This window comes from Lynx rufus, unplaced genomic scaffold, assembly GCF_022079265.1.
Source record: "Lynx rufus isolate CCGP_SWC_20201006 ecotype Redwood Valley unplaced genomic scaffold, mLynRuf1.p SCAF_8, whole genome shotgun sequence".
NCBI lineage: Eukaryota > Metazoa > Chordata > Mammalia > Carnivora > Felidae > Lynx > Lynx rufus.
Window position 1 is genome coordinate 85,826,510 of NW_025814896.1, and position 25,856 is coordinate 85,852,365.

At 37.0% G+C, this 25,856-nt stretch overlaps 2 protein-coding genes across 2 annotated transcripts in view; one reads left to right on the forward strand and one right to left on the reverse strand.

Moving 5' to 3' along the window:
• The window catches only part of PPP3R1 (protein phosphatase 3 regulatory subunit B, alpha), a 69,173-nt gene that overhangs the window by 15,554 nt on the left and 27,763 nt on the right, over positions 1-25,856 (reverse strand). Inside the window, exon 2 of the mRNA XM_047069423.1 lies at positions 17,196-17,235. Within this exon, the coding sequence (XP_046925379.1) occupies positions 17,196-17,235 (40 nt within the window). The remainder of the gene's footprint in view (positions 1-17,195; positions 17,236-25,856) is intronic.
• LOC124504104 (TSC22 domain family protein 1-like) lies at positions 19,176-19,589 on the forward strand. The gene has a single exon (XM_047069424.1). It carries the CDS (start codon positions 19,176-19,178, stop codon positions 19,587-19,589), a length of 414 nt encoding a protein of 137 aa, XP_046925380.1.

A 25,856-nucleotide genomic window follows, 5' to 3' on the forward strand; every position in this document is an offset into this window, starting at 1 on the left:
TTTTTGCTTTCATTTCCCTTGCCTTGGGAGACACATCTACAAAAATATACCATGACCAATGTCAGAAAAATTACTGCCTGTGTGCTCTCTTCTAGGATGTCTACAATTTCAGGTCTCACATTAGGTCTTTAATCCATTTTGAATTTATTCTGTGTATGGTGTAAGAAAGTGGTCTAGTTTCATTCTTTTGCATGTTGCTGTCCAGTTTCCCAATACCATTTACTGAAGAGAGCTGCAGTAAGTTTTAATAAAAACTGTCAACTGGACATATTAATACTAGAGTAATACTAAGAGACAGAAGGTTGCATATTCATTCATCACTCTCTCAGATGAAGAAAAACAACCATCTCCCTTCCTATTTTTTTCTCATTTAGAAAAAAGGAATGGGGCACCTGGGTGGCTCATTCGGTTAGGCATCCAACTTCAGCTCAAGGTCATGATCTCACAGTTCTTGAGTTTTTGCCTCACGTCAGGCTCTGTGCAGACAGCTCAGAGCCTGAAGCCTGCTTCGGATTCTGTGTCTCCCTCTCTCTCTGCCCTCCCCTGCTTATACTCTGTCTTGTCTGTGTGTGGGGGGAGTGTCTCTCAAAAAAACAAACAAACAAAAAAACATTAAAACAAAATTTTTTTAAAGAAAAAGAAAAAAGGAATAAAAGAGATTCCAAAATAGTATAGAAGACATCTAGGTCTCCAACTGTTAAAGCATTATTATTATTACTACATACACACCAAGCTACTACTCCACTGTTAGGGTTAAAAGAAAAACAACTTTGAAGTCTAAGCTCTTTTAGGTGATTCTGAGATTTCTCAAAATGAAAACAAAAAGAAATAAGCAGAATGGTAGAAAAATAAACTTTCTGCAAACTTTAGCCAATTCCCAGTAATCGTGTAGTACTCAACAGCAACAAGACTAATCCTTCTTGAGGAAATTCTTTTAAATAGTCAATTTATAGATAATTTACTATCTGTTAGTCTATTAATCATCTAATAACAAAAACAAAATAAATCAAGTTTTTTCAAATTCTTCTAGCAGTAACAATAATTTGAAAGAAACTAAATGTAGGATCCTGTTTAGAATCCTGGAAAAGAACTTTTCAGATGTCACCAGTTTTTTTACTAAAATATGAAGTTTAACAGTTTGTACCAATGTTAATTTCTTGATTTTGGTAACTGTACTATGGTTTAGTGAGACATTAACATTAGAGGAAGCTAGCTGAGGGGTATTTGGGAACTCTTATTTTTGCGACTTTTTTTTTTAAATTTTTTTTAACGTTTATTTATTTTTGAGACACAGAGAGACAGAGCATGAATGGGGGAGGGTCAGAGAGAGGGAGACACAGAATCTGAAACAGGCTCCAGGCTCTGAGCTGTCAGCACAGAGCCCGACGCGGGGCTCGAACTCACAGACCATGAGATCATGACCTGAGCCGAAGTCGGCCGCCTAACCGACTGAGCCACCCAGGCGCCCCTTTTTGCGACTTTTTAATTTCTCCTTAGTCTCCTCTAATTTATGAGAGCTCTTAATTCTTCCCTTGTCTTTCATGACCTTGAAACTTTTAATCCAGTATTTTGTAAAATGTCCCTCACCTTAAACTTGCTGATATTTTCTTATGATTAAGATACATTTTGGCATTTGGGGCAAAAATACCATAGAAATGATGATGTGTCCTTATCAGCACACATTGTTATCAAAGGGTTCACAATGTCAATGTCTTTTTGCTAGTGATGTTAACTTTAATCAATTGGCCAGGGTGGTGTCTGTCAGATTTCTCCACTATAAATCTACTATCTTTCCCTTTGTATTAAAGAATATCAGGGGAGGGGCACCTGTGTGGCTCAATCAGTTAAGCATCCATGATCTCGTGGTTTGGGAGTCCGAGCCCTGTGTTGGGCTCTGTGCTGTGCCTGCTTCAGATTGTGTCTCCCTCTCTCTCTGCCCCTCCCCCACTCACACTCTCTCAAAAATAAATATTTAAAAAATGTATCAGGGGAAGGGGAAACAATACTTTGAGACTATACAAATATCCCGTTTTTCCTAAAACTCTAACCTAATTTTAGCATACACAGGCAACTCGACTCTGGTGTGCAAGATTTAATCACTATGGTATTTGCTTAATGATTTTCTTTTCCCCTTTCCTTGTACATTGAAACGTTCCTATTTAAGTAACAAATAAAAACTGCCCCTTCCCCATTTCTTTCTTTATTCAATTATTCACATCAGCATAGATTCACAGATACTTATTTTATTCTACAGGTTAAAATTCAATAATGTCACTATTCATCAAATTTTTCCAGCTTTGTTTAGGTACCACCTCAGGTTGGCTCCTGTGTGACCTTTCAACAATCCCCATTTTGAGCATCTCCTTAATTTCTGGCACCATAAAATATTCCAGACTCTGGAATTCCAGCCTCTTCTGACTATATATTTTCAAGAGGAATTTTCTCTTTTGTATGGCAGAATATTTAGAACTATATTACAGAATGAAAACTATTAGGAAAGATTACTCTAGTAAGCAATCTCAGAATCTCTATCTTAGAAATATTCTGGGAAGAGCCATCAGACAGGACAAAATAACCTATGTAAAAACATGACTTTATAATTCTTATAAAGTCTACCACAAGAATAAAGCATTATAGTGTTATCAATAGAAGATACTGGGTGATTTCTCAACTTAAAGTTTAATTTCAAAGTTCTATTAAGTCTTTTGTAAGATTTATCTCCTACAAAGGTAATGAGTGGATTTTCATGTTACCCCCAATTAGATGCAAAACCCACCAGAGGGCGCGATAGAGACAGTCACAGAGAAGCAGTTGCAAAAAAAGCCCCCAATTCTGTACCAACCTTTTAGTGTAGCAGTTTAATATTTATATTCTGCAAGGCATAGTCTGACAACAGAACAAAGCAAACAAAGAAAGAACCTTAACAATATTATAAGAAAACTGAAAAAGTATTTTATGAAATATTAACACAAAGTCACACAAATTTTTCTTACAAATGAAAAACCTGCATATACTTAAAAAGGTCTAGATTTTAGGGATATATCATAATTTTCTAATGTAAGAGGCAAGGTGCATTTTTGGTGTTTCTGGATTATAACTTTCATGTAATTTAAAAATGAAATTGTTAAATAAAAAGCTAGACAGCAGCACCAACAAAATAATTATCAAGTTGTAAAACGCCAATAAATTTTAAGCCAACTTTAACATTCCAAAAACACATTAAATACATAGTTCTACAGGTTTTGACAAATGTATACACTTAGGTAAGCATCACTACAATCAAGATAAAAGCACATTTCCATCATCCCCAAGTGTTCCCGAGCCCTTCTGCAGTCAATCACGTCCCCTACCACCAATAGCAGGTAACCACTGTTCTGCTTTCTGTCACTAATTATGTCTAGGATTTCATATAAATGGGATCATATAGGTGTACTCTTCTATTTATCTTCTTATTCTCATCTAATTTTTCACATTAATTCAAGCTGCTACATGGCAGTAGCTTGTTCCTTTTTATTGCAGAGTAGTAGAGTCCACTGTATGGATATACACAATTTTTAAATGTATGCATCTGTTACTAGACATACCTGTTGTTTCCTGTTTGGAATTATTAGAAATAAAGCTACTAAGAATATTCATAAAGTCTTTTTGTAAACAAATATTTTCCTAGACTTGCAGGATCACTGGGTAAGCTGTATGCTGAACTTTCAGAAACTGTCAAAAGGTCTTCCAGAATGGTGTACCATTTTACACACTCACCATCAATCTATGAGAATTCCAGGAGCTCCACATCCTTGGCAACACGTGGTACTGTCAGTCTTTTTAAGTTTAGCCATTCTAGCGGGTGGTAGCAATATATGATTATAGTTTTAATCTGCATTTCTCAGACCTAATGATCTTGAGCATCTTTCTCATGTGATTATTGTCAATTCATATATATCTTCGTTTGAAAAGTAACTGTTCAAATACTTTACCTTTTAAAAAATGGGTTGTCTGGGGGGCGACGTGGTGGCTCAGTCGCTTAAGCATCTGACTTCAGGCCAGGTCATGATCTCACGAATCATATGGGATCAAGCCCCTCATGGGCCTCTCTGCTGTCAGCACAGAGCCCACTTCGGATCCTCTGTCTTCCTCTCTCTCTGCCCCTCCCCTATTCATGCTCTCTCAAAAATTAAGAACAAAAACAAAAACTGGGTTGTCTGAAAAAGTTGTGAAATTCTCTCTGTATACTGACACAAGTCTTCTGTCACCATGTAGGTAGTTCAAGTATTTTCTCCCAGTCTGTAAGCTACCTTTTCAAAGGTATCTTTTAAAGAGCAAAAATGTTCAATTTTGATGAAATCCATTTTTTCTTTTATGATTCATGTTTTATGTGTACTCAATCTTTGAGTAAACCCGGCATGAAGATTTTCTCCTACATATTCTTCTAAAAGTTCCACAGTTTTACAGCTTTTATGTTTAAATCTATAACCCATGTAATTTTTTATATATGGGATTAGAGGCAAATTTTTATTTCATACAGAAATATATTTTGTTGAAAAGTCTCCCTTACAATGGTATCTTTGACGCATTTGTAAAAAATCAACTACACAAATCAACATTGTACAACTTAAATTGACACAATGTTATATATGTCAACTATATTTCAATTAAAAATTTAAAAAATCAAATAATATATTTTGCCAGTGAAGCTACATATATATATTTGTATTTATATGGATCTATGTCCTCTACTGTTCCACAGGCTGGTCTATCTTATGCCAATACCAGTCTAATGTTTTATAGTAAATATTTAAATCAGGGAGCACTGTCCTCATACTTTGTCTTCTTATTCAAAACTGTTATGGCTTTTCTAAGACCCATACATTTCCATGTGAAATTAGCAATTAGTTTGGTAATTTTTACAAAAAGCCTGCTGAGAGTTCAATAGGGGTTGACTTGAATCTATAGATCAATCAGAGTAGAACAGATGCCTCAACAGAATCAAGTCTTTCATTTTATGATTGGTCATCTCTCTCCATTTATTTAGGTCTTTTTAATGATTTCTCTTAGTAACATTTCATAGTTAGGTGTACAAATCTTACATATATTTGGTTAAACTTCTAACATGAATATCTCATGTTTTTATTCTTTATAAATGGTATTTTTGTCAATTTCACTTTTTTTTCAATTATTCATTGTGATTATATAAAACTTCCACTGATTTTTGCCTTCTGTTCTTATATCATACAATATTGCTAAATTCACTTATTTCTAGTAACTCACAATTTACTATATATACAATGACATCATCTAAGAGTAAAGACAATTTTTTACTACTTCCTTTCTAACCTGAATATATATATATTTTTTTTTTCTGGACTTAATGTATTGACTAGGACTTCTAGTACAATTTTCCTTAAGTTTTTTATATGTATTTATTTTGAGAGAGAGAGGCAGAGAGAAGAGAAAGATAATTCCAGGTAGGCTCCACACTGTCAGTGCAGAGCCTGATGTGGGGCTCGAACCCAAGATCATGAGATCATGACCTGAGCAGATGTTGAGTAGGATGCTTAACCAACGGAGACACGCAGGAGTCCCAGGAACTTCTAGTACAACTTTGACTACACTTCTTCAGAGTGAAAAACTGCTTTTTTTCCCAATCTTAGGTGGAAAGCATTCAGTCTTTCATCATTAAGTATGATGTTAATTATAGGTTGTTGTTTTGTTTTTGTTTTTTTTTTTTTTACAGGTGCTCTATCCGAGTTTAGTTCCCTTCTATTCCTAATTTGCCAAGTATATTTACCACTGAACTCTGTCAAAGATTTTGCTCCATCTATTGCTAAGATCATGTTTCTCTTACTCTGCCCACATAGTGAATTATACTGTTTTTTAGTTAAAATCACACTGAGGATAAATTCCACTTGGTCATGTTTTATTGTCCTTTTTACAATACTGCTGGATGAGATTTACAAATATTTAAAGATTTTTACATGTACATTCATGGTGCATGTTGGTCTACAGTTTTCTATGATATTTTTGGTATTGCTAATGGTGTAATAATGCTAGCTTCTATTTTCTGAAGGAATCTGGATTATAACTTTTTTTTCATTAAATGTTAGAATTTGCCAGTAAAGCCATCTGGCTTGGAGTTTTCTTTGTGGGAAGATTTTTATTTTAGAGAGACAGAGCATGCTCAAGCGCGGGGGGGGGGGGGGGGGAGATAGAGAGAGGGAGAGGGGGAGGGGGAGAAATATCCTAAGCAGGCTCCGTGCTCAGCACAGAGCCCAATGGAGGGCTTGACTCCCACCACCCTGGGGCCATGACCTGAGCTGCAATCAAGAGTTGGATGCTCAATCGACTGAGCCACCCAGGTGCCCCTCTTTGTGGGAAGGTTTTTAAATAAGAATTCAATTTCATTAATAGATATAATTCTATCAAGATTTTTTTTACTGTTGTTGTCAGTTTTAAGTATTTGTTTTAAATTTTTCCATTTAATCTAAGGTGTAGAACTTTATTGGCATAAAATTCTTCATAATATTCCCTTGTTACCCTTTTAACATCTGCAGGATCCGTAATGATTTCAGTTCTTCTGTTACTGATACTGGTAATTGTGTTTTCTTCTAAAACGTTCCTCCTAATGTGAATACTGTTATGTTCCACAGACTTTCTCCTACCTTATATAAAAGATATGACCCAAAATGATCCACCACACCAGAACTCACTCAAGGCAAATGAATGTTATCCAAAAATGTCAAAATAAGCTGCACAGTTAAAATAATCTTAAAAAAATTTTTAAATTGTTTTCAGAGCTAACAGCTTCAGAAAAAAATTTGTCATAGAAAAGCCATGTAATGTAAATTGTTGGAAGAAACCTTGGAGATGAAAACTCAAGATGAGGAGACAGACTCTGAGAATTATTTAAGTTGCCAAATGCTATAAAGCTTGATGGCAAAACTGAGTGACAGCATTTTTTGAAATACTTTCTAATCTAATTTCTTTTCATATGTTAGTTCCATTTGAATAGTTAGTACAGAAGATTAAGCTAAGAGATACTAAACACTGCTGTTCCTCAACATGCATTTTCAGGCAAGTGTGGAGAAAAGAGAACAATAAGAATGTTCTCATCTCAAAGAAATAAAAATCAAACCACAGATTTCTGGGATGTTCTCCAGGTTATACATTACTGGTTTTCCTACTGAAGGTGTTTGTATTGCTGTTGTTTTTCTCTTTTTGGTTTATCTACACTGTGGTTCTAATAAAAATAGATAATTAGCCTACTGAAAAAGCATAGTTAAAACACCATAAAAACACATCTTCAAGTTTTCTCATTGTTATTAATAACCAAGTCATACTTTTTTTTTTTTTTTTTTTTTTAGTTTATTTAGAGAGAAAGAAAAGGTGTGAGTGGGAGAGAGGCAGAGAGAGAGGGGGACAGAGGATTCAAAACAGGTTCTGGGCTATCGGCACAGAGCCCAATGTGGGGCTTGAACTCAGGAGCCGTGAGATCATGACCGGAGCCAAAGTCAGAAGCGTACCCAACTGAGCCACCCAGGCACCCCACATACTTTTTTTTTTTTTAACCTATGTGTGTACACTGTGTAAGCTAGTGTAAGCCTGAAAAGACACAGCTCTTAAAGATTTCCTATGTTTTGTAAGTCAAATTCAATCCCAACCCATTCATTACACATCACATTCTCCAGGTTTTCCTGGAGAGGGGACAGGGGCCAGAAGCAGAGAAAGACCAAATCTCAAGCAGGCTCCACACTTAGTACGGAGCCCAACACAGGGCTCAATCCCACAACCCTAGGATCATGTTCCTGTGTTATGTTGTGTTTAAACACTTAGTTGCACTTTTTTAAAGCTTTGTACCACTCCCCAACCCCAAAACTCGCCCCAAAATATGGGATTTTTTTTTTTACAAAAGAATGCATATTTAAGACTTCTTTTAGTTTTAGCACCAATTATTCAAGATTTTATGGCTGCTCCAGAGCTTAACGTGGTTTATCATCAATAATGTCACACTACATACCCAATCTCTATTTTTCTTATAATGATTTGCCTTTTACCTTAAGAAATTCCAAAAAGAAAAAAAGAAAAGAAATTCCAGCACACAATTTATATTCTTTTCTTTGTTCTTGAAGACTCTTCACAGACAATTCTGGTTTCTTGCTCTACTTTGTACCAACTGCTTTCTAGGCCCATAGGCATAGTTATTATCCTGTGATTTTCACTGGTGTCTTAGAGATTTGGTTTTGCGGATCTCATCTGCTTTAACTTCTATTTCATTTCTCTGACTACATATTCAAAAACTTATAGAAGGTAAATTTCCCAAAAGTCCCTAAATTTATGAAAATGTCTTTAATTTGATCTCACACCTGAACAATCATTTAGCTGGTATCAAACTCTAGGTTTAGGAACTCAGAACTTTGAATAAATTGCTCCACTGCTTTCTAATATCTAAGAAATCCAATGCCAAAACACTCCTATTCTTTTTAGGCAATTTTTCCCCCAACTAGCAGCTTTTAGAATTTTCTTTTCACTCCTGGAATTTTAAAATGTAAACTTCTCAAAAGAAGTTGAGACTAAATGTTGATCATATTTCATCTAAACTTCTTGGTAATCAGAATGCTCTTTCAATCAGAAGATTTTATTTTTCAGGTAAGGGAAATTTTCTCCTACTTTTCAATCATTAGTTTTGCTTCTATTTTTATCTACTACATCTCTTGAAATTTCCTTTAGGCAGTTGCTATTACTGTCTGTATATGTGCCACAAAGCTTTCTTTTTTGGTATATTTTTCCTTATTCTTTGCTCTAACATTCTGAAGGAGATCCAAGAATTTATCATACTTCTGCTAACTGGATGGCTAGGCCTTTTCACCAGCTAAAGTAACTGACTTCTCCTTATCACCTACGAAATTATTCAAATTTGTGGTAGGCTATGTCATGAACTTCACTGTTAAAACTACAAATTTGTAAGTGCTGCCATACCAATATGGGATAGTCTAGCACCTCACTTTTTATTAAGACTACTTCTAAAATTTTTGTGTTTATTGGAGAGATAGAGAGAAAGACAGAATCTGAAGCAGGCTCCAGGCTCCAAGCTGTCAGCACAGAGCCCAACATGGGGCTCAAACTCACCAAACCATGAGATCATGACCTGAGCCAAATGCAGACACTTAACGGACTGAGCTACTGAGGTGCCCCAAGACTACTATTAAAAACCCCAAAATATTTAGAACCTAGAAGACAATCCAGGTATTTGTAAAAAAAGAGACATATAACAGCAAGTCACGGTAACAACTCAAAACCCAGATGTTCAAGTCATACACTATACTTTAAAAGACTTCAAAATCTTTTTTTTTTTTTTTAATGTCTATTTATCTATTTAGAAAAAGTGCACATGAGCAGGGGAGGGGCAGAGAAAGGAGGAGAATCCCAAGCAGGCTCCACACTCAGCACAGAGCCTGAAGCGGGGCTCAATCTCACAACCCTGGGATCATGACCTGAGCTGAAAACAAGAGTCTGATGCTTAACTGCTTAACCAAGTGAGCCACCCATGGCCCCTAGAAAACTTTTTTTTCCCCTGCCTTCATGGCTCAGCTCTAAGGCTTTACTGAAAGAAAGTAGAATATAAGCAATTCTCAGCAGACTAGGTAAAATAGAGTTCAGGATCACTATATAATTAAGTAAATGGTAGATCATAGCTGGTAGACTAAGAAATATGAACTATGTGGGGCGCCTAGGTCGCCCAGTCGGTTAAGCGTCTGACTTCGGCTCAGGTCATGCTCTCATGGTTTGGGAGTTCGAGCCCCAGTGTCGGGCTGATGACTTGGACCCTGGAGCCTGCTTCAGATTCTGTGTCTCCCTCTCTCTCTGCCCCTCCCACATTCACACCCTCTCTCAAAATTAACACTTAAAAAAAAAAAAAAGAAACATGGACTATGTGATATGAATTTATGAACATTTTAATCAAAGTAACAAATACAGAAGTCAATTTCAAAGTTAATGACAAAAAGGTTTAAAATAAATAGCTTTAGGGCCCCTGGGTGGATCAGGCGGTTAAGTGTCCAACTTCGACTCAGGTCATGATCTCACAGTTCCTGACTCCGAGCTCCACGTGGGGCTCTGTGCTGACAGCTTGGAGCCTGGAACCTGCTTCAGATTCTGCATCTCCCTCTCTCTCTGCCCTTCCCCCACTCACAGTCTCTCTCTCTCTCTCTCTCTCTCTCTCTCTCAAAAATAACATTTAAAAAATTTTAATACTGAATGGCATTTTAGGAATAAAATGTTTTACTATTTTCACCTGTGCACATTCAAACTGAATTTAATATCGATAAATATTAAAAAGGTTTCCTCCAAAGATTTGAGATGATGAATAAAGGTTTGATAGTCAACCAGAAATCACTCTTTAGAACACATATTATTTAAAAACTACATGGATGGAACTGGAGGGTATTATGCTAAGTGAAATTAGTCAGAAAGACAAAAATCATATGACTTCACTCATATGAGGACTTTAAGAGACAAAACAGACGAACATAAGGGAAAGGAAACAAAAATAACATAAAAACAGGGAAGGGGACAAAACAGAAGAGACTCATAAATATGGAGAACAAACTGAGGGTTGCTGGAGGGGTTGTGGGAGGAGGGATGGGCTAAATGTGTAAGGGGCTTAGGAATCTACTCCTGAAATCATTGTTTCACTATATGCTAATTTGGATGTAAATTAAAAAAAACTGAATGGAATTAAGCTAGTTCAAATAAGAAAGGAAAAAAAGAATGCAGAAAAAGAGGAAATTAAATTTAGAGGAACTTTTTCTTTGAAAAAGTTTTGTTTTCATAACAAAGAAAAACTAGATCAAAGAATATGAACATGTAAATTTCCCTGAGACCATCTAATTGAGAGCAGAAATTAACAGCACAAAGTAAGGTCAATTACTCCACACTTTCAAGTCACCTGTAAACTCAAAACAGAAACAAAACCGCCTGACTACGAGACTGTTTACTCAAAATGAGAGCAGTGTGCTATAGGCTAATGATGTCTTATAGTTCTTTATGCAAAAGACATGCCTTCAGAGTCTGCCAAGCTCTTCTTGGGTCACCTTCTAATGAAAGAAAACTGAGACATCTTTTTAGATAGAAGATTTCTTAGTCTTTCATCTACATTCAGTTTACAAAATAAGCCCTATGTTTACCAATTTTATCAAAAACATTCAGAATTATACTGGTTTTATCAGCAGTAAAAATTAGCTGAATCTGATTTTCCACTCATACCTCCAACTATTCCCCCATTTTAGTCCTCTGCTTAAACTATCTAAAGTAGTATCTTGCACTGAGTCACTTTTCCAAGTTACCATGCCAAGTTACAACTAAGGTCCCATCTTTGAACAAATCACCCAAGAGAGTATACATTTCCTGGTCCAGACAAGTTAGCCAAAGTCACAATGGCTTAGAATAATTTAACTCAATAAAAAGTAAACGCTGAATTGTGAGACAATAAAAGAATACTTATCTACATATTAGACAATCCAGTTTTGTCTAAAATCATTCATGTAAACACAAACATAACATTAATCATGTAATATTTACTATACGGAAGACTACATAGTATTGTGATTAAAAATATAACTGTGGTATGCCTGGGTGGCTGGTTCGGTTAAGTGTCTGACTTTGGCCCAGATCATAATTTTATGGTTTGGGAGTTAGAGCCCTGACAATCTCTACTGTCAGCACAGAGCCTACTTTTTGGATCCTTTGTCTATATGTCTGTCTATCTGTCTGTCTGTCTGTCTCTCTCCCTCCCTCTGCCCCTCCCCCACTCATGCACACCCACACACTCTCTAAAATAAACATTAAAAAAAAATATGACTCTGGAGCATGACTACTTGAGATCAACTCATAGTTTTGTTACTTTTCCTATTGTTGTGTGGCGTTAAGTCTGTTAGTGAAGGTCTCTCTGCCTGTTTTCTCATCTATATAGCAGGGAAAGTAAACCTCTTTCATGAGGCTATTGTAAAGATTAAAAAGGTTAATATATGTGAAGTGCTTAGAATACTGCCTGGCACATGTTAAATGCCATATAAGTATTTGTTGTGATTCTTTATGAAAATAAATGGGGTGACTGGTAACCACTGGGTTTTCCTAAAGGTACAGCCTTTAAAATTATCCAAGTAGTTGTCTATGTAGTCCAGCTCTGAGTTCTAACTAGCTTATTCAGTCAACAGATATTTATTCAGCATCTGTTCTATGCCAGGTATTGCACTTATGCTTTTACTGTCAAGGCCTCAATTCCTTTATTGGTGAAAATGAGCTTAAAAATACCCTCTTATTATTAAAGCTTGCTGTGCTGCATATGCCATACTTAGCTATAAATTAATTATTGCTCCTTGATATTACTTTTAGTTTCTTCCTCCTCCCTTTTTCCATTCATTAAAAAATAAAACAAAACAAAAACTTCTGGGGGCACCTGTGTGGCTCAGTTGATTGAGCGCCTGACTTCGGCTCAGGTCATGATCTCAAGGTTCATGAGTTCAAGCCCCACACTGGGCTCTTTGCTGTCAGCACGGAGCCCGCTTCTGATCCTCTGCCCACCCTGCCCCCCAGCTTGCACTCTCTCTAATTAAAAAAAAAAAAAAAAAAAATTTTAATAATGGAAAATTTCAAACATATACAAAGGTGAGAGACTAGTTTAATGAATTCCATATACCTATCATCCAACTGTTCAACCATTAACACATGAGAAATCTTATTTATACACCCACTTCAATTATCTTAGAGCAAATTCCAGACATATCATTTCCTTGTAACTTCAGTATTATCTTTAAAAGACATTATTTTTAAAAACATCACAATAACACTACTTGAAAAAATATTAATAAATTAGTAATTAACTCCTTGATATTAAACAATCATGCTCCAATTTCCCCAAAACAGCACAAATGATTTTACAGGTGTTTTTAATCCATCAGGTTTGGCAAATAGTCAATGTGTCAATAAAATGAAATTGACTTTAAGAGTAACAGTTTCATTAGAGTAGTAAAAGATAAAAGCCAGATTGCAGCAGGCCAAGAAATTAGCAAAAATAAGGAAATAGATACTATGTGAGTATAACTTGGTGACTCAAAGTTCTTTCCTTGGTCTTGACAAGAGCATTAACATCCAGAATACTGCTGTTCTAATTAGTGATATTGACAAACACTTTATAGTGCTTAGTAAGTTGTAGGCATTGCTGAAAGCAGTTTGCATGTATTAACTGAATAACAACAATTCTATACAACAGGTACTATTACCATTTTACAGATGAGGAAACCAAAGTACTGAAAAGTTAAATAACTTAAGTGCTCAAGGTCACAAAGCTAGTAAAAGGTAGAGTTGGAATTTGAACTTAGGTATACAGTACTTATTACACAAACTGTGCCAAGACTTCTTTTTTTGTAATATAAGTGTTTTTGTTAGCTTTTGATCTGACCTATTAAATTTTTTAACCTCTGTTAAACTTAGAAATATTTAGTATATCTTCATCTCTGGGGTATTTTGAGATTCAGAAATTATGTTCATTATGAACATTTAATACGTAGTGACAGATTAAGTGACCTAACTTGACTGGAAGAGTGAAATTTTAGTCTTTGATCTATGCTGTGTTGCTTATCGGCTGGGTCATTTTCTATAATGTAAAGAGGCACTATTCTTACATTTAACCAAATTATGCAACTGCATTTTGTCAGATGTTTCACTATTGCCTTCTTTTACTCTAAAAACTAATACTACATGTTATTAAAAGTAAATTAAAGTTGAAAAAAAAGAAATAAGGAAATGGAGATAACTGTACAGTATATGCTTTTTTGAGAAGCTCAAATAGGAGAAAAAGTGAAGAAAAAACTAGGAGGTACATGAAGGATCAGAATCAAAGCATAGTTGATTATATGTGTAAACTGAAGAGCTAAAACTTAAGATATATAGGAAAAGACAGAGAAACAAAATAAGGTCCTAGAGATGAGAGTGGATGAGGTTAAAAGCACAAGGAAGGAGGCTGACCTTGAATAAGGGGGTATAATCCAAACTGACACTGACAGGAGTCAGTTAAGCATGACTGGCACTGAGAAAACTGGCAGGCAGAGGTAGAAGATGGAGGGGCATGAGGAGGCTAACACTTAAAATGTTTTCAGTTTTCTTAAGACTCAGGAGACAAGGCATTGATTAAAAGCAGAGTACTGGAAAGGATTATGCAAGGGATTTGGATAGAATGTTGAAGACCTGGATGAAATTTAAGGAGACTGAAAAAGACAAACAGGACCAGACAGGTAAAGAATTAATCAGCATTCGAATCTTATGTAGCTTTCAAAACCAATTTCATCACCCCATCCACAAAGCTCTTAACTTCTGTAACCAAAAGTAATTTACCCTCCTTAGAATTTTTATTTTTCATAATGGTTTACTTGTACTGTAATAATTTTACCCAATAGCCAGACTGTAAGTACTTTGTGGGTGCTTACTTTATCCATATATCACAAGGCTGAAGACAGTACCTTACAGAATATAATTTACCACCTTCTTACTTTTAGTTTTTTAAATGTTTATTCATTTTTGAGAGAGACACACAGAACATGAGTGGGGGAGGAGTGGAGAGAGAGAGAGACACAGATTCGAAGCAGGTTCCAAGGCTCTGAGCTGTCAGCACAGAGCCCGACGTGGGGCTCAAGCCCACGAACTCTGAAATCATGGCCTGAACTGAAGTTGGACGCTCAACTGACTGACCCACCCAGGCGCCCTGAATCTTCTTACCTTTTTTAAGGTAAATACTAAAGGAACAAAACAGACAGTAACTACCTGAAGAGCTGAGACCACTCAAGCCTGAGACAATTACATAAGAACCCATCAAGAACACAGAATTAAGGTGAGTCTTGAAGAGGTGAGAAGGCAAGACATTATTTAACCTGAACAGGGACATATAAATAGTGAAGTGCCTCAAGAATTAGTTTTAACAGAGGCACCTGGGTAGTTCAGTCAGTGAAAATCCGACTCCTGATTTTGGCTCAGGTCATGATCTCATAGGAGTTCGAGCCTTGAGTCTAGCTCCCCACTGACAGTACAGATCCTGCATGGGAGTCTCTCTCTCCCCTTCTGCCGCTCCCGGGCTCATGCACACTCTCAAGAATAAATAAATTTTTAAAAAAATGAGTTTTAACATTCTTATCTATAATGGTAGTTATTCACAGATAACACTAACCTCTTCCAATAATATAAAGAAGTTTTTCAGGGGTGCCTAGGTGTCTCAGTCGGTTGGGAGTCCGACTTTGGCTCAGGTCATGACCGCACGATTCCTGAGTTCAAGCCCTGCATCAGGCTCTGCACTGACAACTCAGAGCTTGGAGCCTGCTTCCAATTCTGTGTCTCTGTCTCTCTCTCAAAAATAAACAAATGTTAAAAAAAAAGTTTTTTAGGGGCTCCTGGGTAGGTCAGTCAGTTGAGTGTCCAACTTTGGCTCAGGTCATGATCTCACTGTTTGTTTTGAGTTTGAGCCTCGCATTGGGCCCTGGGCTGACAGTCAGAGCCTGGAGCCTGCTTCAGATTCTGTGTCTCCCTCTCTCTCTGCTCCTCCCCCACTTGTGCTCTGTCTCTGTCTCTCTCTCAAAAATAAACATAAAAAAAAAAACTTAAAGAAGTTTTTTAAATGACAAAAAAAATTTACTACAATATGTGGATGGGAGAAAAGTGGTGGTTTCAATGTAGACAAGTTCATTTTGGGGAAATCATCCAAATCATGTATAAAATATTATAAAAGCACATTTTATTCTAGTGAACCAAATAGGGAACAGAGAAAAAAAAGCTATAAACTGAGTAGAAGAACCCAGATAGATTCATAGCTGGTTACACAATCACTGACAACTACAGATCTTCAAAGACATGGCTCAACAGTTTCATCAAAGCATAGATGAAGTAGTAAGAAAGAAGACTTACTACTAAGTTCTGAAGATAAAACTGAAAGGGGCAGCTTTAACAGTGTATGCATTATTTGTCAACAGTGTATGCTCAGGTTGTGATCTTGCAGCTCATGGGACCGAACCCTGTGTTGGGCTGTGTACTGACAAGCTCAATGCCTGCATGGGATTCTCTCTCCCTCTGTCTGCCTCTCCCCTGCTCACACGCTCTCTCTCAAAATAAATGAATAAGCATTTAAAAACAAATTATAGAAGTTACAAAATGTAAGATGAAATGATAAATAATTTCAGCTTATTATAACTGCTACAAAGAAAATAAATGGGGTACTATTCATGACAGAGAATCTAAGCAGAGAGAGAAAAAGCATCTCCAAAGGGGTGACATTTATGCTGACAGTTGAATGACAACAACGTCAAATAAAGAGCTGATAGAACAGCATTCTACCAGAGCGCATAAGCAAGCCAAGGTGTTGAAGAGAATGAAATTAACACAGGTTTTGGGAAAAGAAAGGAGACTAATGAAACAAAGGGCAACTGGGAAAGTGACAAACAAACCAAGCGACACTTCATTGCAACATAATGTCTCCAAATGGGGAAGGACCAGTTACAACTAATAGAAATGGCAAGGAAGGTTCAGAACTGTTTGGGTATCCTGGGACCTCCTGATGCCATCTGAACTTACCAATGGTCCCTATTCCAATTCTAAAGATCTCTCCCTTTCCCAATCACTGCTCTTCCATACAAGAGACTTTATGATTTTTATATAAGTTCCCTAGTGCTCTGATCCTTAAATCAAGAATTTCAAAAACTGTCATTTTCTTTCTTTACGTTCTCCAGTACACTCAGAAAGAACCAGACCACCCCACACTTCTTGTACTCTTCACTCCTCTGAGAAACATCTTTGGCAATAGCTATTTGGTCTATCGAAGTTTTGCCTTCAACACACTTTGTTTTATATAACCAAAGGATAAGTAAATTAACTGTTTACCTGAAACTTTGTTAATCTGAAAACCTTCTGTTGGGTTACGCCACTGAGATCTGAGGGCTGATTTGTAACTACAGCACAATACAGATAATAAAGAGCAGCTCTATTAAAAAAAAAACAAACAAAAACAGTTCCCTGCTCTGATAACTTTAAAAGACAAAATCAAATTCATTACTCATTTTAAATAGTTAAGGGCTAACTTTACTATGTAGATATACAGAGGTGTATGATATATACATATATAGAGTTGTGTAAATAAAAGAAATTCTTGATAACAAGAATATGTGACTTACAGTGTGAGCACATTTCCAAAGGATAACTTGCCTCATTTCCCTGGAGAAAGAAATAAATAATAATTAGTCACAAAATTGGTACAAATGTCTTTAAAAGGTTTAAATATTCTGAGTCACAAACATAGGGAAATAAGCCAAAAACCAATGTATCTAGGTCTATAAATTATCATTTTTTGATAAGAAAAAAAATCATAAAATAGGATATAAAGAGCTCTCAAATCACAACAGGCCTGAGTTGGGTCTCTGACATTATGACTTCTACAAACCCTTGACTAAAATTTACTTTAAATATTTTTAATGCCCTAAACATATGGATTGTATAATTTTAAAACACAGGAGACTGTCAATGTTCTGTCTTGCTGAGTAAATTCATTTTGGGACAAAAGTCAGAATAGTTTCTCCTGCCACATATATTTAAATGAAGAGTTTCCTGAGACTGTAAAGCTGTTAAAAAGAAAAAAAAAACAAAAAACTATTAGCATTTATACCTACTATCTTCTATATGCCACGCAACTAAAATAAAACAAATATTAATAGGAAGATGGGTCCAATGTAAGGCAGCCAATTCAAATTTTTCTTTTGAAAAGTCTTATCTCATGGGTAAATTCCAAGTTGATATAATTTATCTGAACTCCTAACTTATAAAATATATAAAACCAACCATCTATTTACTATCCAGGATTCCATGTGAATTTATTTAAGGAAAAAAGAGCTCTAGAAAAACTACAGACCCAGTCAAAAGCCCACATTTAACAATTCTTAATGAACTGACCCTAGAGAGGTCAGAGTACCTGGTGGATGATCACATCATTTGATCAGTGATGAAACCAGTTCTAAATCTAAAACAGTAAAAACTTCTAGTAAAAAAGACTCACGTGAGATAAAAACAATGAAAATCCTTTTAAAGTCTACAGAATTTAAATTAATGTAAACTGAATTTTTAAAGTTCAGTTATAAAATCAGAGTACTACACATCCTATATTCCATTTACCTAATCTTGACCCTATCTAGCAACATGTGCAATAGGATTAATATATGAATATACTTACAACAGCCTGTGAAGTTATTGAATACAGTCTGAAAAGAACATTCTAGTCTGGCTCACTAGTTTTTAAACTCCTAAAAAGTTATCTTACACTATGTAAATTTGAAGTCTAAGAAAGGTTATCCCGTAAATTAGCTAGCATCTTCAATTCTTATCATGCATGCTACCAATCATTAATTAGTTTTTTCCTTGAAAATTATAGCAGGTAACCGCAATTTTCCAGAACTGGTTAATTTAAGGTTACTTTAAATATCAAATATATATTGAGGCACCTGGGTGGCTCAGTAGGTTAAGTGTCCAACTTCAGCTCAGGTCATGATCTCACAGTTCATGGGTTCAAGACCCATACTGGGCTCTGTGCTGACAGCTCAGAGCCTGGAGCCTGCTTCAGATTCTCTGTCTCCCTCTCTCTCTGTCTCTCCCCCACTTGAGCACGTGCTCTCTCCCCCTCTTTAAAAAATAAACATTAGGGGCGCCTGGGTGGCTCAGTCGGTTAAGCAGCTGACTTCAGCTCACGTCATGATCTCGCGGTCCATGAGTTCGAGCCCTGCGTCGGGCTCTGTGCTGACAGCTCAGAGCCTGGAGCCGTTTCAGATTCTGTGTCTCCCTCTCTCTGACCCTCCCCTGTTCATGCTCTGTCTCTCCCTGTCTCAAAAATAAATAAAACGTTAAAAAAATAAAAAATAAACATTAAAAATATTTTAATATTGAAAAGCCTTAGTGGAGACCGGCGGTAGACCTCGGAGGCTTCTCCACACAGCAGTGGGATCAGCATCTTCCTGGGATCACCAAGCCCCAGAAGCTGGGTTTCTTTAAACCAGGGCTGCTGTTTTCTGTTTCTCCCTGGGCTGCAAAAAGCTAGAAGATTTTTATCTAGCTCAAACAAGTCTGCTGGTATTCCTTTTTCCCGTGAGGCTGTTTGTGGCTGCAATTGCATGAAATCCCAATGGTGTAGACCAGTGGTGATGGATCTAGGAGTTCACCAACTGAGACATTTTTCAATTTCCTTCTTGTCATCCTTGCTGGAGACTGAAAACACTTCTGTGAGACTTGACAATAGCTCCTCGGGTGCAAGTGTGGTAGCTATTGACAACAAAATCGAGCAAGCTATGGATCTGGTGAAAAGCCATCTGATGTATGTGGTTAGAGAGGAAGTGGAAACCCTTAAAGAGCAAATCAAAGAACTAATAGAGAAAAATTCCCTGGAGCAGGAAAACAATCTGCTGAAGACACTGGCCAGTCCTGAGCAGCTTGCCCAGTTTCAGGCCCAGCTGCAGACTGGCTCCCGCCCTGTGACCACACAGCCCCCAGCCCAGCCAGTGTTCCAGGGCTCAGGACCAACCGCATAGCCTCCCATCCCCCTGAAGAACTGGCCGCTGCTGTCTGAACTGAACAGACCAGAGAAGATATACAAGGGGGAATCCATCCACCTCTACAGTCACCCATTTCATTGCTCACTGCACAAGAGAAGTGAAGCTGACCTATGCCATTGTGTCTGTTTTCCAGTATTAAACACTCATGTGCTTTTGGCTTGAAGAAATTTCTTAGTTGGGTGAATTAAAGGTTAATCAGATAATTAGCATGGATATACTGGGACTTCATGCAGCTTGGCAGATATGTGAGAAGTGGTTCCATTCATGCTGAGGAGCTGTGTGCTTTTCCATCATCCCTTCCCTGCTCCCCATCCCTGCTCCCAAGAGTTCTCTCCTGCTTGCACGTAGTATACTCCATGGGGTTAGAAGCAGTGGGGCTCCAGTGGACTTTCCTCTCTCCTCTTCCCCATGAGGAACTTGAAAGGGAGGTTAGAGTAAAGACTGACACATAGTCTCACCTAAGATGAGGGGAAACATAGTTCATCATACAAATTGACGACTGTCACCAAAAATCCATAAAACGATAGTACTGTGCCTCTTTCTAAAACAGCAGATGACAGGGGCGCCTGGGTGGCGCAGTCGGTTAAGCGTCCGACTTCAGCCAGGTCACGATCTCGCGGTCCGGGAGTTCGAGCCCCGCGTCAGGCTCTGGGCTGATGGCTCAGAGCCTGGAGCCTGTTTCCGATTCTGTGTCTCCCTCTCTCTCTGCCCCTCCCCCGTTCATGCTCTGTCTCTGTCTCAAAAAAAAATAAATAAACGTTGAAAAAAAAATTAAAAAAAAAAAAAAACAGTAGATGACACAAAATTCTTTGAGATGGTGACAAGTAGCTGGGACCCAGGCTATCTTACCATGAAGGTTGTTTTGCTTATTGTATATTTGTGTATGTAGTGGAACTATTTTGTACAATAGAGGGCTGTAACTACTATTTATGTTGTACAGATTGAAATCTAGATGTCTGAAGAGGTGTGAATTGTCTTTTATACAGAGATCTACAGAAAAAATGCTACATGAAGAAAACTACACCTGAAGAAATTTTAAGAATCTGGCATCGTCAGTCACTTTGTGTAATCTGAACTCTTCTAGTTGCTGAATATCTTGAAGTAAATTCCTGTTTGCTGAAGTCTTTTGATTGAGCTGGTTGAATACTTTGAAAAATGATCCATTCTAGCTAATGAAATGGATCTCCCAGTAGGGGTTTCTGCATATTACCTGTATAGTAGTTATACGCATTTGTTTCTGTGCACGTTCTCTACACAGTTGTAAGGTGTCACTGTATTTAACAGCTGCACTTGTCAACTTTCAATAAAGCATATAAAATGTTGATAAAATATTTTAATATCAAATATATATTAAAGATAGAAGAAAATGATAAACAGCGGCATCTGGGTGGCTCAGTCAGTTAAGCCTCTGACTTCAGCTCAGGTCATGATCTCATGGTTTGTGAGTTCAAGCCCCACATCAGGCTCTGCGTGGAAAGCTCAGAGTCTGGAATCTACTTCAGATTCTGTGTCTCCCTCTGCCCTACCCAGTTCATACTCTGTCTCTCTTTCGCTCCAAAAATAAACATTAAGAAAGTATTTAAGAGAAATAGCAAACATTAATAAAACCTGACCATTAGTAATGAACAGAGACAGAGTTTTGCTTATTCTGCCCCTTACTTGATTTTAAGACTCTAATGATTCCTATCTTTTACTGCCTCACATACGTATTTCATACCTAAAATTTTATATATGCTTTAAAAAAAATCTCACTCTACCTTAAAGTATGTTTCTTGAAACATTCTCAAAAGAGTATAATGACACTTTGAATTGTCATTCTGAGTTGTGTGTGTGTGTGTTTTATGATAATGATTAATGTTATAATTGTCTTAGAAGTGAGGGCATGGGGCACCTGGCTGGCTCAGTCAGAGGAGCATGCAACTCTTGATCTAGGGGTTAAGAGTTCGAGCCCCACATTTGGTACAAGGATTACTTAAATAAATAAGACTTAGAAAAAAATAAAGTGAGGGCAAAAGAGTTATATGGTAGTTTCAAGGACGACTCTGAAACCCAGTCCTTATTTCTCCCACCCACTAACCTTCACAGCGTTATCACTTCTTTATAAATAATACCATCAATCCTCTATCCACATTATTCCCAGCTAGCCAACATCCACAAGACCCAAGGACCAGCCCAGCTAGAGCCCTTCAGTGCTTTTCCACCAATACTGAATGCCTCATCTATCTCCTAAACTTAAAATCTATATACCCAAAAGGTTACTTCAACCTCAACCTGAACAGTCTTGTGCCTGGTAAAAAAATCTTTCAAGTATCAAGGAAAATGCTTTCCCCAGATAACCAAAAACTGAAAGAATTAAGCTCCAATGCATGTGCAGTACAAGAAATGTCATAAGAATATTCTTCAGGCATAAGAAAAATTGTACTAAACGGAAATCTGATTCTAGACCAGGAAATTAAGATCACCAAAAAGATAAATTTGTGGGGCGCCTGAGTGGCTCAGTCAGTTAAATGTCTGACTTCTGCTCGGGTCATGATCTCACAGTCTGTGGGTTCAAGCCTCACATGGGGCTCTGTGCTGACAGCTCGGAGCCTGGAGCCTGCTTAGGATTCTGTGTCTCCCTCTCTCTCTCTCTGCCCCTCCCCTGCTCGCACTCTCTCTCAATAATACATAAACTTTAAAAAAAAAAAAAGGTATATTTGTATGTAAATATAAAAGACTTTTTTCTCATTTTTAAATATCTTTAAAATATAATTAACTTACTTAACACAAACATACAATGTATTGTGGGGTATATAACATGTACATAGAAGTAGAATGTGTGACAACAGCAGCACAAATATGAGAGAGAGGAATGATGTATGTTGTCAAGATCTTGCACTATGAGGGAAACATTACAATGTTATTTGAAAGTAGAGCATAATGTTAAAGATGTATATTATAGGGGCGCCCTACATGGCTCAGTTGGTTGGGCTGACCGTCTGACTCTTGATTTCAGCTCAGGTCATGATCTCACAGTTCATGAGTATGAGCCTGTGTAAGGCTCTGCACTGACAGCATGGAGCCTGCGTGGGCTTCTCGCTCTCCCTGTCTCATTGCCCCCGCCTCTCCTCTGCTCTCTCAAAATAAATAAACATTAAAAAAAAAAATGTGTATTAAAAACCCTACAGCAACTGTTTTAATTTAAAAAAAAATTTTTTTAATGTTTATTTTTGAGAGAGAGAGAGAAAGAGAGAGTGTGTGAGTGGGCAAGGGGCAGAGAGCGCAGGAGACACAGAATCCGAAGCAGGCTCCAGGCTATCAACACAGAGCCCACAAGGGGCTTAAACTCGTGAACCGCGAGATCATGACCTGTGCCGAAGTCAAATGCCAAACCGAATGAGTCACCCAGGAGGAGCCCAGCAACTGTTTTTTAATAAAAAGATAAATACAACAGTATCATAAAGAATACTCAATCTAAAGGGAAGCAAATAGGATAAAAGAAACAAAAATCAAGTGTGGAAAAAACAAAGTACAATATCAGAATGGCAGATTTAAATCCAAACATTTTGAGAATGATACTATGTTAAGGGTAAACATTGTAGTAATTACAATTAAAGACACAACTGTACGCTATCTATAAGAAGTCTACCTTAAAAACAAGTTAGAGGTAGGTTAAAACTAAGACAGAAAGATATACCACAAAAGTATTAATCGAAAGAAGCATACAGTGGCTAGTAACAATGGAAAATGCAGAATCCAGAACAAGTAATACATTATCAGGGATAGAAAGGGCTATATAATGTTAAAAGAGTGGATTCATTAGGAAGATGTAATGATACTAAGTCTATTGTGATTTATAATAAAAAAATGTATTTAGTTTTGTTTCTAGCATAGAGATTCTAAAACCCTCAGAATTTCTTAAGTGAGAACTATAAAGATGTCTTATGTTAAGGAGGGGACTATGAGAGAGCACCTAAAGATAGGGACTGTCTGGTTGCCAGAAGAACCAATTATATGATTAGAAGGCTGTAATTTTAGCCCCACTACCCTCTGACCTTTGGGGAGAGGGGGCTACAGGATGAATTAATCACCAAAGATCAATGATTTAATCAACTGTAGTTATGTAACTAAGCCATCATAAAAACCCAAAAGGACAGGGTTCAGAGAACTTCCAAGTTGGTGAACACGGAAAGATGCAGGGAGAGTGGAGCACCTGGAGAAGACACACCGTTTCCTATGTATCTTGCCTCATGTGTCCCTTCCATTTGGCCATTCCTAAGTTATATCCTTATAATAAACTGTGATTTAGTAAATAAAGTGTTTCCCTGAGTCCTATGAGTCACTCTAGCAAATTAACCAAACCCAAAACGGGGGTCATTTTATCCTTCCAACTATACCAGGTTGGTCAGAACCCCAGGAGACAATCTAGATCTGTTAACTGGCATCTGAAGGAGAGAGACAGAGGCAGTCTTGCAGGACTGAGCCCTTCATCTGTAGAATCAAATGCTATGTCTAGGTAGACAGTGTCAGAATTGAATTGTAGGTCATCTAACTAATGTCCAGAAATTGTGTGGATGTGTGGGGAACCCCCGAGCCTCCCATACTGTAATTAGGTCTACACACACACACACACACACACACACACACACACACAGTTAACACAGCTTCAAAATAAATGAAAGCAAGTACTAATTAAAGAATGGAAAGGAAAACAGTCAATCATTTTGGAGATTTTAATATTTCTCTCACAGTAACTGAAAGAAAACAAATAGAACAAAAAAACAAAGTTATAGAAGATTTGAACACACACAATCAACCAACATGTCCTAAACCAGCAGAATATTCTTTTCTAATGAACATGGAACATTCACAAAGCCATTATTCTGAGCCTCAAAAAAAAGTATCAATAAATTGAAAGGCCTAAAATCATACAGAATATATTCCTCCATTATGATATAATTAAACTAGAAAGGTATTTGGGAATAATCAAATATTTGGAAACAAAGCACAATTCTAATAACCCAGGAGTCACAGAGGAAATGACAAAGAGAAATCAGAAAATGCTTTGGATAGAATGAAAACAGAACCCATCAGAACTTGTAAGATATAGGTTAAGCAGTGTTTTGAGGAAAATGCCGTTACAAGAGAAAGTCCAAAACATAATGATCTGTTCCCAAAGTAAAAGGCTAGAAAAAGAAGTTAAACCTAAAGAAAGAAAAAAAATGAGAAATTGATAAAACAGAAATGGGCAAAGAAAAATCGATAGACAAAAACTTTTTTGGAAAAGGTCAATAAGTAATCCCTCAGGCAAATCAATACAAATCCTACAGACATTAAAAGAAAAATAAAGGAATTTTCTAAACAATGCTATAAAAAAAATTTTATAACTAAGATAAATGGACAAGTTTCTTGAAGGCCCATATGACAAAACTGGCTCAAGAGAAAAAAGAAATGCTGAACAGCTCTACAGCTCTTAAAATACACTGAATTTGAGTTTAAAAGTTTCTTACAAAGAAAACTACAGACCCGGATTGCTTCACTGCTCAGTTCAATCATATATTCCAAGTACAAAAACATGCCAACCCTACACAAATTCTTTCAAAAAGCAGAAGGAAGGAATAGTTCTTAAGCTCATTTAATGAGGCTAGTGTTACCTTCGTACCAAAATCAGAGAATAACATTACATTATAAAAAAGAAAACTATACTCCCATACTTCTTCACAACAGTGGATACAAAAATCATTAACAATATCTGAGTAAATCCAGAAAAAAAATTTTTTAATATTTATTAATTTTTGAGAGAGAGAGAGAGAGACAGAGACAGAGACAGAGCATGAGCGGGGGAAGGACAAAGACAGAGGGAGACACAGAATCCGAAGCAGGCTCCAGGCTCTGAGCTGTCAGCACAGAGCCTGACACAGGGGTCAAGCCCACGAACCATGAGATCATGACCTGAGCAGAAGTCAGAGGCTTAACTGAATGAGCCACTCAGGTGCCCCCAGAAAAAATTTTAAAGAAAATAAAATTCATGACCAACAGAGGAAAATCCCAGCAATGCAAGCTTCGTTTAACATTCAAAATCAATGTGATTCACTACACTAACAGACTAAAAAATAAAAAACACCATATGATCATCAACATATATAAACAAAAGCATGTGACACATTTCAACACCCATAAGAACCACAATCCAGCAAAGATCTTCGATCTATTAAGCCTATCTACAAAAAGCCTAAGCTAACATACTTAATATGGTGAATGACT

Coding starts and splice junctions, on each gene's coding strand:
- LOC124504104 (XM_047069424.1), top strand. CDS start 19,176: ATGAAATCCCAATGGTGTAGACCAGTGGTGATGGATCTAGGAGTTCAC.